This window comes from Leptosomus discolor, chromosome 14 (genome assembly GCF_034619465.1).
Source record: "Leptosomus discolor isolate bLepDis1 chromosome 14, bLepDis1.hap2, whole genome shotgun sequence".
NCBI classification, from domain to species: Eukaryota; Metazoa; Chordata; class Aves; order Leptosomiformes; family Leptosomidae; genus Leptosomus; species Leptosomus discolor.
The window spans coordinates 18,352,064-18,367,864 of record NC_141404.1 but is presented as its reverse complement, the minus strand read 5'-3'; the positions used below and the strand labels follow the sequence as shown (position 1 = coordinate 18,367,864).

The following is a 15,801-nucleotide window of genomic DNA, read 5'->3' as shown; positions in this document are numbered from 1 at the left end:
CCATTGTCTCACTGAACCTGTTTGCTTTTTTGGCTGCATGTACCAGATTATCTATTGAATTTTTCCTGGAATATGTAAATTTGTAGTTCAGTTATTTAGCTGTAGTGTAAACTTCAACTTGTTGCACTGAGATGGTAGAAAATGAGTTAAGGTGTGTGTTGCCTTAACAGCTGATTGTTCTAAAACCTGCTGTTGTCATGGAGCCATGTAGCACGTTTGGTTTTATGAATGTTGTTGTCTGTATACAAAATCACCTTGAATATGCTAGGTTTGTCTCTGTAAATAAGCCTGTTTGAATTATTTGTGCTTTTCTATGACCTCTCCCTTCTTTTTTTTAAAACTGAACTTTTTTTCTTTAAAAAGCAAAAACCTGTGTTAATGCATTTTAAAAGTTTACTGTTTTAAAATGAACTCTTCAGTGTCACTTGTAACTGTCAGTAGGTGAATACAGACTAAAGAGAAACCTCTTCAAGACTTGCTCTTCCTGGATGCACAGAAAATTGTGTGAACGCGGCTTCCCGTCAGGAATGGGGGCTGGGGGTGATGCGTTGGTGCCGTGGGGCAGCTGGTGCGCTGGCTCCGAGCCTTTGGGTTGGAATGGAGGGTTTGCTCCTCACGGAAGGGAGGGGAGGGCCGGGCCGTGGTGTCACCTGTAGCTGATTAACACCGATGGAAGCGATGGGTTGTGGGCAGATGGGACCCAGCCGGTAAAACCGGTGATGGATCCCAACGGCGGTGCGATCGCGGAGCCGCTGTCCCGGGCTGCGCGGGCTGCCGTGGGGGGCCTTGCTGGGCGCCGAGCGCCCGGTGCCGCGGAGCTGTCTGCGGGGATCGGAGGCAGCCCCTGCCCCGCGGCGGCGCCGGCGGAGGGCGCTGCCCGTTGGCTCTTGCAGCCCCGGGAGCCGCGTCCCCTTGCAGACAGAAGCCGGGGGGAGCCGCGGCACCCCGGGCCTTTGCCTTCCCCCGCCAGCCCTCCCGGCGGGGCGGGGCCCCACGTAGGCCTCCGCGGAGATCTGAAGTTCGGGAGTGGGGTGGGGCTTTCCCCGCCCGGAGAGCCCGCTGCCGTGGTTCCCCGGTGCGCTGCGTGGGTCGGACCCGCAGCGGCGGCTGGAGCCGCGGGGCCGCAGGCTTTTTGGCCCTCCCGCGTAGCCGTAGCCCCGCCCGTTGCGAAGCGTTCTGGTTGCTATAGGAACCCGAGCAGGAGCGTCGCTCCGGAAGTGCGATGTGCGGCTCTCGGCCAATAGGGTTGACCAAACCGGGCGCGCGGCACCTCCCGACTGGGAAGCTAAATCTCGCGAGGTTTGGAGGGGCGCCGCGCACCACCCCGCGCCCATGGCTCTCCCATAATCCCGCGCGGGAGCCGGGCCTCTTCCTTTTCCGCCATCTTGCTGCACCGGTGAGTGGGGGGTGCCGCTGGGTCCCGGCTGCCATCCGCCGCCTCCCGGCCCCATCCGGGCCCCGCGGCCGCCTCCGCCCGCCTCGCTGGGGCCGTGAGGGTGTGCCCGACCGTTCCGGCACGTTTTGAGCCGCCGGCGTCTCCCTTAGCGCTCTCTGGAGCCTCCGGAATGGAGGGTGGGGGGAAGCACCTTCCTGCCTGTGGCTCCGCTCTCCGCGAAGATGCGGGGCGGGAGCAGAGGGCGGGGGCTGGTGCGGCAGCCAGGCCCGGGCCGGTGCTGTGGGAGGCTGGGCTGGGCAGGGCTCGGGGGAGCCGGGCCGCGGAGTCTCTGGACTTCAGGCAGTGAGGATCGTGCGGCGCGGCCCGTCAGGAGGTAGCGGAGGGCTTGGGGAGCGGGCGGTGGGCTGGGCCCTGGGAGAGGAGGCGGCCCTCGGGACGGGGGGTCTGGCTGCGCTCGCCCCGTGGAGAGGAACGAGCCAGGCCTGCTCGTCTGGGGGTCCCTGGCTTCGTGATGAAAGCCCTCATATGCCCCTGGACCTGGTTGTCTCGGGAATGGCCCTGTGGCCCAGGTTGGGAGCACCTCCCTGTCTAGTGCTGGCGGAGCACTGGCTCTGTTAGCAAGTGGGGTGACAGTACCAAGTCATGTCGTGCCTCCTGGTAGTCCAGGTGCTCCTGTCTTTATCACGAGAACACGAGAGTTGATGCCCAGCGCCCTTTCCAGAGTGCTGTGTCGCGCTTGAGTCCTGTAGTATTTTACAGAGAAGCATGCCGAGCAGCGTCTCTTATATTTAATACCGTATGCAACCTAGTTCTTGAACAGGGCTAATACTGCATAACTGGGTTTTTAAGTCCAAAACCATTCTCCTGGGAAAGGTGTTATACTGATGAAATGTTGTCTATGTGGTGGATTTTAAATCTGTGTGTGTGTGTTGATAAAGCCAAGTTTAAAGAAGTGTGTCAGATTTCCTAACTTGTCATGGTAGCTGTGAATCCTCTTGAGCACACCTGGGTATGTGATTTGATCGGCTTTTTGAAGTTTAATGTAACTTTTGTCAGTCCAGTGTGTTGCTCAGTATGTCTGTGCTGAAAAGCTGATGTACATAACTGCCTCTCCTCTTCCCCGCAGGCACCATGGTGCGCATGAATGTTCTAGCCGATGCTCTCAAAAGCATCAACAATGCAGAGAAACGTGGGAAACGCCAAGTTCTCATTCGGCCGTGCTCCAAAGTAATTGTCCGGTTTCTAACTGTGATGATGAAGCACGGTAAGTGTGGAGTGCACAGTGTTGGCTTGTTTCTCCTTCCCGGTTTTGGTGGATGCTGTTGTGTTAAGGTGCTTTTTGACTAAAAGTCAATCAAGATGCTCGAACCGGTTTTGTACAACATCGTTCGTTGAGTTGTAGTAATGTAGCCAAGTATTATGTGTTTGATCTGTCTTTGCTAACCTTTTGTAGGTTACATTGGCGAATTTGAGATAATTGATGATCACAGAGCTGGGAAGATTGTTGTCAATCTCACAGGCAGACTCAACAAGGTAGGATTTGTCTTCCTGAATTCAGTTCTCTAGGAAGGTGTTTAAATGAGACTTTGTTGTTGTTGTTGTTTTTCTGCTCCAGTTCTGAAAGAATTAAAGAAAGTGGTACGTATTGAGTCCATGTAAATGAAAGTAATATGGATATTACCAGTGGTTATCAGATGCTCGTTACTTTTTCTACCTTCGTAATGGTATCGTTGACTAAATACAGTTCTTCTAAACTCTGAATATGTAAGACATGTTTTCAGGGAAGTCTGCTCTCAGGTGCTGTGTGTTTCTCTCTTTAAAGGCTTTCTGGCTACTGACTTCTCAGTTTCTTTGATGTTTAAGCTATGTAAGACTTGTCTTAAGAGGAGCCGAGTTGCTTTCCATTTGACGTTTAATACCTGTAACTCTTGAGAAGACAAGCCTTTCTGCTGCCGCTAGATGGGCTTGGCTTGCAGTGAGGGAGAGTTGAGTATTATCTTGATTTGTTCTGCTTATGTTCCTGAGGCATCTGAAGTATTCGTATATTTGTGCTTTGGAAACTTTAAATAGTTTTGTCTCAAAATTGAGCTGTCTTGTTCTGCAATGACTTGCTGTGCATCGTTGTTTCCAATTAAGCTATTCAATTAAGCCTCTTTACTAAAGAAATAAAAAACCCTACTTGGCCAGAATACCTTGGGGACTGTCTCCACAATGAACAAATTTTGCAGCTGGAAATTGCTTGAGTGCAGTAGGCAGAGAATTCTGGCACCACGCAGGTTACTAGTGTTATGTGTCTGTGCTAAAAGTAAGGTATGTCAGGTTGGAGTGTGGAGTTCCTGAACTCTTTGGGGATGCAGCTGGGTATAATGTTTCTCTCAATAGTTGCTATAAGGGAACAGTTGTTTGGTTCAGAAAACTGTCCATCAGTGTAGGAAGGTGCGCTTCTCTTTTGCTTTTGGGTATTTATTAATTGGAGCCAGTCAGGTATCTGGATGTGGTTGTAGTGGTGAAGGTCAGTAAGTAATACAAGTGATGGGAAAACTTTGATAAATTTTATGCATGTTAATTTCTTCCGGATTAAAATCTACAGGTATTTTTTGCGAACTGTCTGTGGTGATTAGAAGCAGAATATCCCTGAGTAATCGCAGGATTTCTGATGGCAGGGGATGCAATAATCTTCAGTGGTTGCTGGAATGCTTTTTGCTCTCCCAGGTGTAGCCATTAATCTGTTAGTTTAGCTTCAGCAGCAGGGTGGGTCACTCTAAGCGAGGAGGAGGCAGCCACGCTAAGGAAATGGCAGCTCAATAGCTGCGTGAGAGTCTGGGCTTACCTGAGAGGAAGCACTGTGTTGTGCTACGGGTACGGAGCGTGCTGGTCTTTTCCTGCTGGAAGTATTTTAATTGCAGTTGTTGAATTCCCTCATCCAGGGAGTTGGAATGACAAATGTGCAAATCCAATTTATAAAGTTCTTCAGTTTGTAATGGAGTTCTGTTTTACAGTGTGGTGTGATCAGTCCCAGATTTGATGTTCAGCTGAAGGATTTGGAAAAGTGGCAGAACAACCTACTGCCTTCACGTCAGTTTGGGTAAGTATGGAGAAGAGTTAAATCTGTGTTGTTGTAGGTAAAAATGGGGGTGGGGTGCGTGTGTGTTACGCTTCCATACTGCCCAAGTTAGACTCGCCTGACACCTTTCCTCTGATCAGGCTGGAGGTAGATACCAGTGTGAAAATCCATCTTCTGTATAAATGCTCTTTTTAACCAGTTTTAAAGGGGCCCTGCTAAGCAAGGACCTGTTTTTGCTTGGCTTTGGTAAATCCTGGTTTCACCATTTCTACAGTTCACCAGGAAAACAGGACTTTTCTCTTAGTTGTTGTAGTTTTATAAATGGTCATTTATAGATAGGGAGGAGTCATGTAAGTTACCAGGTCAACAGAAGTAGGTTGTATTACTCTGTACACAGTCAGAAGCTTAAATTAAATTGATTAGCTATTAAGTGATGAGAGAATCAGAGCCTCTGTTAAACAAACCTCCACAACATAGAAAATCCTGCTGTTGTGCTGTGCATTTTTCCTTCCCAAAATTCACTGACTCAAGAGTAATAAATCTCAGTGCACCAGGATGACAGAGCTAGAAGAGTCTTCAGGGGCTGAGCCAGTCTGTCCTGTCAAAGGCAGGATTAACAGTTCCTTGTCAGGTCTGTTCGTAAAGCTCCAGTGATAAGCCGCTTGCTGCAGCTGTACCTCTGTAGCTTGCTGTTGTCATGTTTTTAAGTGTATTTATAGAGCGGTAGGACAAGAGGTTCTCAGACACGAAGCTGTGTGGATGAAGTGTGCTGATAATCCAGATGCTGGCATTAGCGATGACGAAGGCTGCTTCAGTTGTCAGTCCAGATCCTCATCTGCATCAGTGCACAGTGTTCAAAACAGAGAGACAGCGCTCGGAGTCGAGGAGCTGTCTGGCACCATGGCAACTTACCTGCTCCCAAGAAAAGTGTCTGCTTAAAATAGAAGCAGACTTTGTCTAGAAACCTCAGAGCTGCTGCTGCTACAACAGCTGAGCTGACTTTACAGTGGGAATGTGCAAGAAAACCGCTGGCGGAGCCTTACACAGATACTTGGAGGACAGAAGCCTGTAAATGTCCTGTGTGCTGCCGAGTTACACTTGTGGGAGTTTCTGTTTCACTGTCTGATAACCTAACCTTACTCTGTTAGGCCCGTCCTGACAGAAGCGGATCTTACTGCTGTAACATGGAGATACAAGTTGCTGCTGTTGGCTCTGCACGAGCGTAGAACCAAACGATAAACTGAGCATTTGTTCTTTCTTCACAGGTACATTGTACTGACGACCTCAGCTGGCATCATGGACCATGAGGAGGCTAGGCGAAAACACACAGGAGGCAAAATCCTGGGATTCTTTTTCTAAAACTTGTAAAAAAAGAGGATACTAATAAATTGTTCAAATGGACTCTGGTGTTTCCAGTCAGTATTTTAATGGCTTTGAACGCTGCCTGTGATAGTGCTTGTAACACAGCTCTTCAATAGTGCTTAAGTTCCAGCTTTCCTTCAAATGACGATTGGGTTCCTCACCATCCCTGGTCACAACTTTTATTTTGGTTAATGATATAACATACTCTTAATAGTTACCACTTGAATGACAGTTACAGATCGCTGTATGGAATAGCTGCAGCAGGGGAATCTCCTGTGAAACTGCAGACTCGGCTGTTGTGCAGTGGGGTCACCTCTTAGCTGTTAGACACGTGTCTCCATGGCTACGTATATGAGACTCCGTAGTTCCACCTTTTGGCTAAATAACAGAAGATGCCTTGCCAGGAAATATTTCCTGTTTATGGTTTAAAAAATTAGGAGATGAGAGATTGTGGAATAATTAAGATGTTTGAAGTTTGATTTCAGATCACAACCTTGTTCCAAATCTTGCACTGTAAGGAGTCACTGAGGTAGGTGAATAATTTTTTTTTTCTCCTAGTTTCTACTTTGAAAGTCCTTTGAGACAGCAGAGGTTTGGGTAGGGTAGTTGTGCAGCTGCTTTGCATGTTGCCATGAAAATATAACTGGGATTTTAAGTTTTTTGAGCGAGGAAATAAGGATATCTGAACTTAGAGGTAGTGAATATTTAGCGTTGAATGAGTTGGTCTTGTTTCAGGCGTCTGGTGCATCACAGCATAATGTACTTGATACTGAAAAACCAAGTGACTTTCCAAGCAGTACAGGGAGCAGGTGACTACAGCTGAGGTTACTTGCAGATGGCAGAGAACGGGAAGGAAGCTTCTGGGCTGATTGCGTTGTCCTTGAACAGCAGTTGGAAATCCCTTGCCTTATTTCGCTTTGTTGGGAGTCTTCATTACCAAGGAGCCTGTTGAAATGTAGCAAGCCTGTTTCAGCATGCTTTAGAACAGCTGTTGAATTTGTGGTTCTCCTGACAGGAACAGTTGGAAACAATTTTCCTTCTTGGTGGTAAGTCCTGATGCCCGATATGTACAATTGCTCGAGTCAGAAGTGTTGTGCCTTGAAGGTGATACTTGCCACAAAGCTTTTCGGAGAGCCTTGGGTTGGAAGGGACTGTCTTCAGGCACAAAGTCTTTATGTAATGTAACCTGTTTCAGGTCAGTCTGTTACTTTTAAAGGAGAAAAAGCGAAGGTGATAGTTAACTGCTAAGCAAACGGATCTTAACTCTTTGTAGAGAGGCAGCAGAGTCTTGCCTGATGTGGTGGCTCTTCTCTGAGGAACAAGCAGCTGGGAACAGAGCTGTGAAAGTGCTTGCAATAGGTGTTCTGGTGGTGTACACCAGCATCCCGTAACAGACTTGCAGCTTGACTTGAGGAGAGGAATAATAAAAAAGGAGAGGAATAATAAAAAAGGGGAGGAATAATAAAAAAGGGGAGGAATAATAAAAAAGGGGAGGAATAATAAAAAAGGCTAGTTTACCCGTTTTGTCAGTCACATGCCGGTTAAGTCACAAAGTCTGGATTGCAGATGGCATCAAAACGTTAAAATGGATCAGTAATGGCTCTCAGTTTGATTTGAAACAAACTTGCTTTGCTAAAGGTAGAGATCTGTACACTGAGTTACAAAGAGTAGTTATAAAGATATGATACTCTCAGTTGATGGACCAGTTGGGAAGAGACTTAATTTATTTCATGAGCCAGCCCAACGACTTTCGTAGAATTATTAAATGGGAATTGGAGCTGCGATGTGAAAAGAAGGACTTGGAGGGAAGTATGGAGCAGCAGATGCTCCTTTTCCATAGTGTGTCTAACAAATGTAACTACATACTGGCTTACCACACGTGGAAGCTGACGTGACTGATCTGAGTTCCTAAGATGTCTGAGCTTGCACCTCACTGGTGAGAGCTTTACTTGTGGGCTGTTGCTGCTGGCTGAGATCCAAGGAACTTGTGAAGGGGGACTGAGGAGCTGACATGCCCTGCCATGCAACTACTTTAAATGCGTTTGCAGAAATTCTTGTTTTCAGATACATTTAAAATCTGGTGAAAGTGGTGGGTGGGTTTTTTTGAGCCTCAGTGGTGTTTTGTGAGCTGAGGGCGTGTGCCTTGAGAAAGCAGTTTGCAGGTAAAAGTTAACTTCTTTTGGGTGATAAAAGGATTAACGGGGAGAGGCAAGAGGGAAAGCGGCACCAAGCTGAAAGTGCAGTACAGGTTGCAACTGTCAATCAATCAAGGTGAAGTGTTAGTTCAGAGAAGGTGTTTGGTAACTGTGGAGAAGAGGGCGACATTAGTGATGGAGGAGTCCCCTGTGGGACAGAGGCTGTTGATCTTCCCGTAGGGAAAACTGCGTCTGTGCTGTAAACCACTGCACTGGATTGCCAAGCTTTACCCCTGGTGCTGCCCTGGGCACCTGCAGTCTAACACTGAACGAGTCTGGAAGTGATTGTGTCACCTCCGTACCCTTGTAGGTGCACAGACAAGTCCTGGCCTGCTGGCTGGAGGTCTGCTACTACTTGCTAAGCCAAATCCAAACACCTAGGTCTGTGTGAGCGCGGCTGCTTGCCCGCCCGTTGTGCTGTGGAGAGGCCAGTTGTACTGCGGTATGGATAGCGTATGGTGATGCTGTACTGCCTATAGTCCCTTCTTACCTGCTCAGTTGGTCACAAGCAGGTAAGCAGTAGTCACAGGTGATAAAATGGGGTCAGAACTTAATCTGAGTTGCAAAAATCACTTATTAGGCTGGAAGTAGGTGGGAGAGGGTTAGTGACCCATCTGCGGGCTACAGCCTGGTCTCACTTCTGCTGTCAGATACACGATCAGTATTTCCAGATGCCGATTGACATTGCTGCTTATGCCGTTGTTTAACGACAGGATAAGCCATGTTCAAACCACCTGCCATGCATCAAGAGTAATACCTACCTGTTGTTGCCGTGGGAAGTTGTCAACAGGTGGCAGCACCCGACTGTGAATCGCTGGAGACGGAGCGATATGTGCGAGAAGAGTCCCGAGAGGGCTGTGGCGTTGCTGCTTGTCTCACTGCTCTTCTGCAGAGCTAAATATCCTGACTTCTCCTGTACTCTGGTCCACAGAGATAATTTTTTTTTTTTTTGTCTGAAATAGAGCCTGATTGAAGATAATACGGGAGGGGAGAATAAGTATGGATGGATCTTCAAAATACAGCAACAGGGTAAAAAGCCTGGTGTGTGAGAACGGCTTCACTGGAATGCACTTTCTCCTCCTGCTTTTGTTTTCTGCCACAGGTAATTCAATCAGCTCCAGTCCCCCTGAATGGAGCATGTGTTGTTTCTCAAACTCATGTGCTGATTACTTGCACCAGAAATGCAAGCGGTAATTAAACCTTGATCTCCAGTGTCTGAACAGTTATCTTGGTGACACTTTCACGCCTACTGGGGTCTAGTTGAAAGCCAGCAATGACAGACAAGGATGTGTGTGGTGGTGCAGCAGAAAGCAGGGAAACAAAATGGGTTGAAGTGATGAGCGAGGCTTTGGAACTTGTCCCAGTGGATTTGGCACAAAATAGTTATTCCACAGCAGGGAAGGAATGAGAAGTCACTCGTGGCTGGCGTGGGGGCCCTGACTGCAGGGTGCAGGAATGGGGAGCACAGCAATGAGCATGTCAACGTGTGCAGATGGGGCTGATGGTAGAGGACAGGAGACATCATTTGTTTTTAAAGCACCTGGGATGGCCAAAGCAGTTTTTTAAGGTTTTTAATTAAAATCACATGCTCTCAAATGACGTGGTGTTTTTTTTTTTTTTTTTTTTTTTTTTTTTGTCTAATGCTATTTAGTTAATTTACATTTAAGACAGGATTATCTATTGTTCGGTGTCTTACTGCCAATTAATTCAAATATCAGGCTCACAGTAACTATCTGGATGGATTTAACCACAGTTCAGTCCAGGGGACTATTCTAGTAGAGCCGAGGAGTTTCAGAAGTTGGTGGCCTCTGTTCTTGCTCATGTCTCTGATGCTTTCTCTGCTCAAATATAGCCATTTTACTCATGCAGTTCCATTGTAAAAGAGAACTATCTATTTTTCTCTTAACTCTCGTGCTGTTCACGATCTCCTTGCTCTGGTACATTGTAGTTTAACTACCAGCTTGTGACCTGGGTTAATTTGGTTTTGTTTACAAATACTTTCGTAAAGAGAGAAGTGTGGACGTAGCAAGTGCAAGAATAACTGGGTAAACTTTATTGCTTGATATGCAAAGGTGCGTCTTCTGCTGGGGAAAAAAAAATGCCATTGACCTTTTGTTCTTCTCAACGAAGCAAATGAGGGTGTCTGAATGCATAAAACTTTCCACTTAGTTTTATGTTGATCCAGTCTGGTTTGTTATATGAGATACATAAAAATCATCTCATAAAAGCACTAGAAACAGAGGAGAACATGTACAAAGAAATATTGTGGTTCTGGTGAAGGTAATGAGAGTTTTGACCTTTGCTAGAACCACTCTTAATGTAATCAGGTAGTCTGGTATCCACCATCACCTAGTGGTTACCCATCGTTTTGAAAGCTGTCCTGGCATTCTGGATCTGATGCCCTGGGTTTAGTGCTCAGTGTGTGGCTGCCAACTTGAACCTGTGTATAGTTATATAGGGAGCACAAGTTAAAATGTACTATTGGGGCGCTGTGATGCACAGGGCAAGTGCATCGCATTGCGGGAGCAGCTTGGGCACAGCCCAGCAGAGGTGGCAGCCGCTGGGAATTTCACCGTCTCCAAAGGACAGGCTGTACTGATTGGATCTTTTCTCATGGAGTACCCAGAATGAAAGGGTGGGCAGATATTTGATTAACTAAGTTACAACCTGGTCAAATGTGATACTTGTAATATGACAGTATTTTAGTTATGATTGGTCTGTGTGACACAGGTTTCAGCTGGGTGCTGATACGTCAGTGTGCTGACTCTCCTTGGTGAGCTGGTTTCCTCAAGCAGAGAAATGGGTGTCCTCAGTCACTTGATGCATGTTCCAGCTGGAGTTTACTGGCTGAAGGTCGGGGAGGGAGAACCGCAGGCCAAACAGTACATGCAAAGTAAAAGTGGGGGAAATAATACTTGTGTCACTAAGACAATTGTTCCACCTTCTAAAATCTGAGTTGGGAATTAAGTCCAGAAGAGACACTCGGTTATCCTCCCTGACCTCGTTTGTGTTGAATTTCACCCCATTTGTTTATTTCTGGGTGCGAGGGAGCAAACGAGAACAGGAGGGTATACTAGTGGTGAAGCTGCCTTTACAAGCAGAGCAAAGCTGCGATGATTACTCCCACCAAGCATCAAGCAAGTTAAAACCCCTTTTGCAAAATCTAATGTGCAGGTGACAAGCCTCAGTCTAACATGGTAATCAAATTCACATCTGCTTTCTTTAATAGAACGAATGTAGCCAACTGCTACAACTGCCTTACGTGTCCTACAGCCCTGTTCTCCCTCCTTCATAGGCTGGGTGTGACACCCAATGGCTTAAGCAAAACCTCTGGGGATGTGTATTCTGTTCTTGGGTTGGCATCAGGGCAATAGTCATTACGCAGTTGTAGTTGATCAAATTTTAGTGCCATGCAACAGCATAATGCAGCAGGATGCTTGAGGTCAGCCAGCTGAAAACATCCAGCAGCCACCACTTACACTTTTTATAGGGACATAAAACACTGTTAAACTGAATGCCAAATGGCCTATAAAAGCAAATGGGTCAGGTGCATATTTTAATGAAACAGGTAGGTTGTTCTGCCTGTTCTGGGCTGTAATTCTGATCCTCATCCCATCAGTCTTGTGACTGAGTTGACGGAAGTGATGCTGTTGGTGAAATTGTGCTGGTGGGATGGACATAAGCCTTTACTTGAGATTAAAAGGGGAGGATTCAAGTTCCAAGTCTAGCTTAATTACATTTTATTGGGGGCTTTATCTGCTTGTGCTGCACTTAATCATTGCATATACATTCCTGTAGAATTGTCTGCTTTTGGACAGGGTGCTTTTGGACAGGTAGCAGGGTATGTGACCCACCCCAAACTTTCTGTCTGCTAAGGAGGTGCTTTTCTTCACGATTTGGGAGTAGTGTCATGTGAGGGCAGGCAATGGAGATGGAGACTGTTCCTGCTACTCTATAATTCATTTCTATTCTTTCTTGGGTCTTCATCACTTATAACCAGGAGTTGATTTGTTTCATATTTCATTAATTTTATTTATTGTTCCTACTCTGTAAACACATCGCGCTACCTGTTCTACAGAAAACTGTTTTTCCAGAAGCTTGCAATCCCCTGCCTGTGATCTCTAGATGTCTCTCTTGCCCTAATACAATAATATGAAAAATGCAGGAGCAGCAGAACACTTGATATGTGATCTTGAATAGAAACGTGTATGTGCAACGCCCCTCTGTCTATACTTCCCCAGCTAGATTAGAGTGGGATTTGCCCCTTGTATTGTGGGGGAGAAACGTGGCATAACCTTTCTTGTTGTATTCCACTGATGCAAGTAAATTGTGCTTTCAGCTGGACCAGGCTGTTAGCAGGAAGGAGCAAGGATTATATCGGGGAGCAGGAGGAGAAAAGCAGGTGACAAGTGAGGTTAAAAGAAACGCTGCTGCTGAAGCGCACCTCTGGTGTACTTTCCGACTCTCATTAGCTCTACAGATGGAACCCAACTGATATTTGGCCCATTGTTTTGTGCAGTGTAATTTTGTTATAACGAACAAAGTCCAGGAGCATTGATTAGGCTTTTATTATCTCTACAAATCAGGCCTTTAACCATAAGAATGAAAAAAGTTGTGGGGAAAATGAAAGTGGTTTTTTTTGCTTTTCTCCCTACACCTCTGCAATTCACATGGATGCTTGTCTCCTCGCTTGCAAAAACATGCCCAGCTGTATTCTTGAATAACAGGATCCTCGACATATAATCCACAAGTCTGCGTGGGCTGATAATTAGCACTGGCCCTTGTTCAGTCTTTGGGATTCATTCCTTAGGGCAGCAACATTAGCCCCTTAGTTAAGCATCTGTGCTTCTCAGATTTGAAACCACTTTTGCCTCACTTGTGCAAGCTGTGGTCCCGGAGACGACTGCAGACATTGCTCATGTTTGTGTGGAGACTTGTGTTTGCTCTGGTGTGGATGGGCAGGTGGATCTGTCCCTGTTGGGCAGAAGTCGAAGCCTTATTTGGTTTCCATGACTGGTGGAGGATTTCTGGCTCTGTTCTATTTTTGGTTTAATATGAGAAATAACTGTAGTTCAGCCAAGGTAGTGGGAGTTTCTGAGTTTGGTGTGATGCTGTGCTTACTGTGTTTGTGGGGCATCGCCATGTGAAAGATGAGGTGTGCGTGGTAGGACCACTAAATTAGTCTGCTACCTGCCAGGCAGACATTTGCTCTGGGAGGGAAACAAAAGTCAGGAGGCTATTTTTAGCTCTGAAATACTTTTCTTCAATGACATTCAGTCCTTGCCAGCCTTTGATGAGCAGAGAAATAATCCCTCAAGGGAACAAGCGAAGATGCCTGGATTGTGCTCAGCTGCTGGCAGCTCCCAGCATGGCTGTGGGAATGCTGGGGCAGCTCTGGGAGCAGCAGGCATCACCTAACGGCAGGCACCACACAGAGTGGCAGGGAGCTGGAGTCAGCAGTGCAGGAATGTTTCAGAGCTTGAGTAAAAACGTTTCTGAGCCCATTTTCCTGATAAAGACCCAGTCCTATGGTGCAGGGCGCAGGGCTGAGAACCACAAGTCCAATGCACATGAGGAGCCAGCCCTGTTCCCATGCTCAGGTGGGAGAATTCATCTTGCAAACTGGCAAAATACGAACCAAGTGCTGGTAGGCGGTGGCTCCAGAAACAGAAAGATACAGTGATAGCAGGTAACACTCCCTGATAGCTGAAATAAAAAGAATTAAACTTGTACAAAAGTGTGCTTTAATTACTAACTCTCTCCTGTCTGCTTAAATCACTAGAAATAAAGGTCTCCTCTTTAGTGATGAGCAGTTCCAGGCAGAGCAGACGTGATGGGGGAAACATGTTTGGAATAAATACTGATGTGAATGGCACTTATTAGCTACAGTGTGGCATATTTATTTCTCTGTAGTTAGCATAATAGCACAGCGTGATATGAGAAGGGTTCTTTACTCATGTCTGTGTGTGCACACGTAAAAATAACAATGGATTGTTGTGGGCAGAGTACAGATGATTTTCCTGTCTCTGCAATTAGCACTGATGTTTGGGTGCCATCACTTCTTGTTGGGAGATGAGCGAGTGGCCTAAGCACGGCTGTGCTTTGAGAAAACCTTCCGTTGTGTCAAACGAGACAAGCGAGACAACAGCACAAGAGGCCATCTCTTCTCCCTCATCTCTAAGCCAGGCAGTTGCCTGCCCACAGTGGCTCTGCTCTGCTTTTGGGTGCTGCAGAGCTCCTACAAGGGTGAGACCCCTCACCAGCCCTCCTGGGGCTCCTGGCAGCCTGGCTGCAGCCAACAGCCTTAGCTTGAGCAGTGGCTGGAGTGAGAGGGGAGTGGAAACATCCCAATTATCTCACACGAATTTAATTGCAGATGTGTGGGTGGCCAGCTGAAAGCTCTATTGTCTTCTGAAGGAGTTGGGTGCTCCAAGTGGAGATTGGTGATGGAGATAAGGTTGGTTGCTTGAATGTGCAGGTTTCCTGCTTTTCTGCTGATGGGAACCTGCTCATCTTGCTCTTGTCTTGCTTTTCTGTGCTGGGTGCTTTCAGGTGCCCCCATAGCTCACGCTCTTAGCTGGGAGTGGTGTTGGAGGCTCTGCAGGGAGGTGCTTGTTGCTCACTTGCCCATGGCCTGCTCGGTCGTGCTGGCTATGGTAGGGTCTGGCAGCCCTGCTGCTTCCCTGCCCCTTCTCGTTCCATGGGGTTTGGGGTTTCTCACCCTTAGAGAGCAAGAGCCTGCAGTAATTTTAAAAGCATTGACCAGTTCAATGAGGGCTTCCTGCTGTGATTGCCATTTCTTCCCCAAGTTTCTGGAGTGAGGGAGAAAGTGAAAGCTTTGCTGAGGTCCGTGTGTTGGGCAGACACCAGCTGCCAGCCAGCATGGGGCAAAGGGCCCCCTTGCAACAGCTTCCAGACAAATCTCTTGGTATTCGAGAGGTTCAGCGGGCGCCATCTTTGAGTTGTCCTTTGCAACAGCAGTGAGACTTCTCATCTCTTCTGCTTACATTTTAGTGTAAGAATATGTGGAAATGGACCAGCATGGACCTTTACTGTGCTGTTTAAACTTTGAGTGAAACTGGGTGGTGGATTGCAGAGCTCCTTGAGGAAGGGAAGACAACAGGCTGGACAGACAAAGGGACTGTCTGAGCTCAGTTTCCTTAAGAAAAATCATGAGGCCTTTCAAATGAGGAGCCAAGAGCTTCTCAGGTCGGCTGTGAATGCCGAGTAGTGTCTCAGGAGCTGTCTTGGAAGCCTTTTTGTTGAGGGGAATAATTATACTGTGGCAAAAGTATTTACTTGCCAGGTATTTGCCTGCCTTATTTGTACTGTATTCTTCCATCGCTGAAATGTTAGATGGAGAACCTTAAGACACATGCCTGGGAGTAACAAACTTTCCATTCTTTCTAAGTTTTATTGATTGAGTGCTTAGTTTATAAATACCGTAAAAGTGCCAGGCCATAGCTTGAAATATCTCATTACCAGGTGTCAGGCTGCTTATAACTTGCACTCAGAGATTGTTGAGGGTTTTATTTTTCCTGTTGGTCTTCAAATGAAAATGCCAAAGGGGGAAAAACTATTAAAAAAACCCCACCATACTGCTTTGATTGAATAAAAATGCTGAGCCAGCAGTGGCTTTCGGTGGTGCTTGCTCTGTTGTATTGCCCTGACTGAATTATTTCACAAGCCTATGGGATGTTGCATGGTATGAGGGTCTTGTACGGGCTGGTTTTCAGCATGCTGGGAAGTGTTGCAGAGCTGAGAGATGAGCAGGTAATTTATGT

The 15,801-nt window shown here is 46.8% G+C and overlaps 1 protein-coding gene across 1 annotated transcript; it reads left to right on the top strand.

The window, feature by feature from the left end:
* Window positions 1-1,346: 1,346 nt before the first annotated feature.
* On the top strand, window positions 1,347-5,861 carry RPS15A (ribosomal protein S15a). Its single transcript, XM_086473032.1, has 5 exons — window positions 1,347-1,396; window positions 2,523-2,660; window positions 2,850-2,929; window positions 4,396-4,481; window positions 5,726-5,861. The coding sequence occupies exons 2-5, from the start codon at window positions 2,528-2,530 to the stop codon at window positions 5,817-5,819; spliced, it is 393 nt and encodes a 130-aa protein (XP_086329158.1). The 5' UTR covers window positions 1,347-1,396; window positions 2,523-2,527; the 3' UTR covers window positions 5,820-5,861.
* Window positions 5,862-15,801: the final 9,940 nt, after the last annotated feature.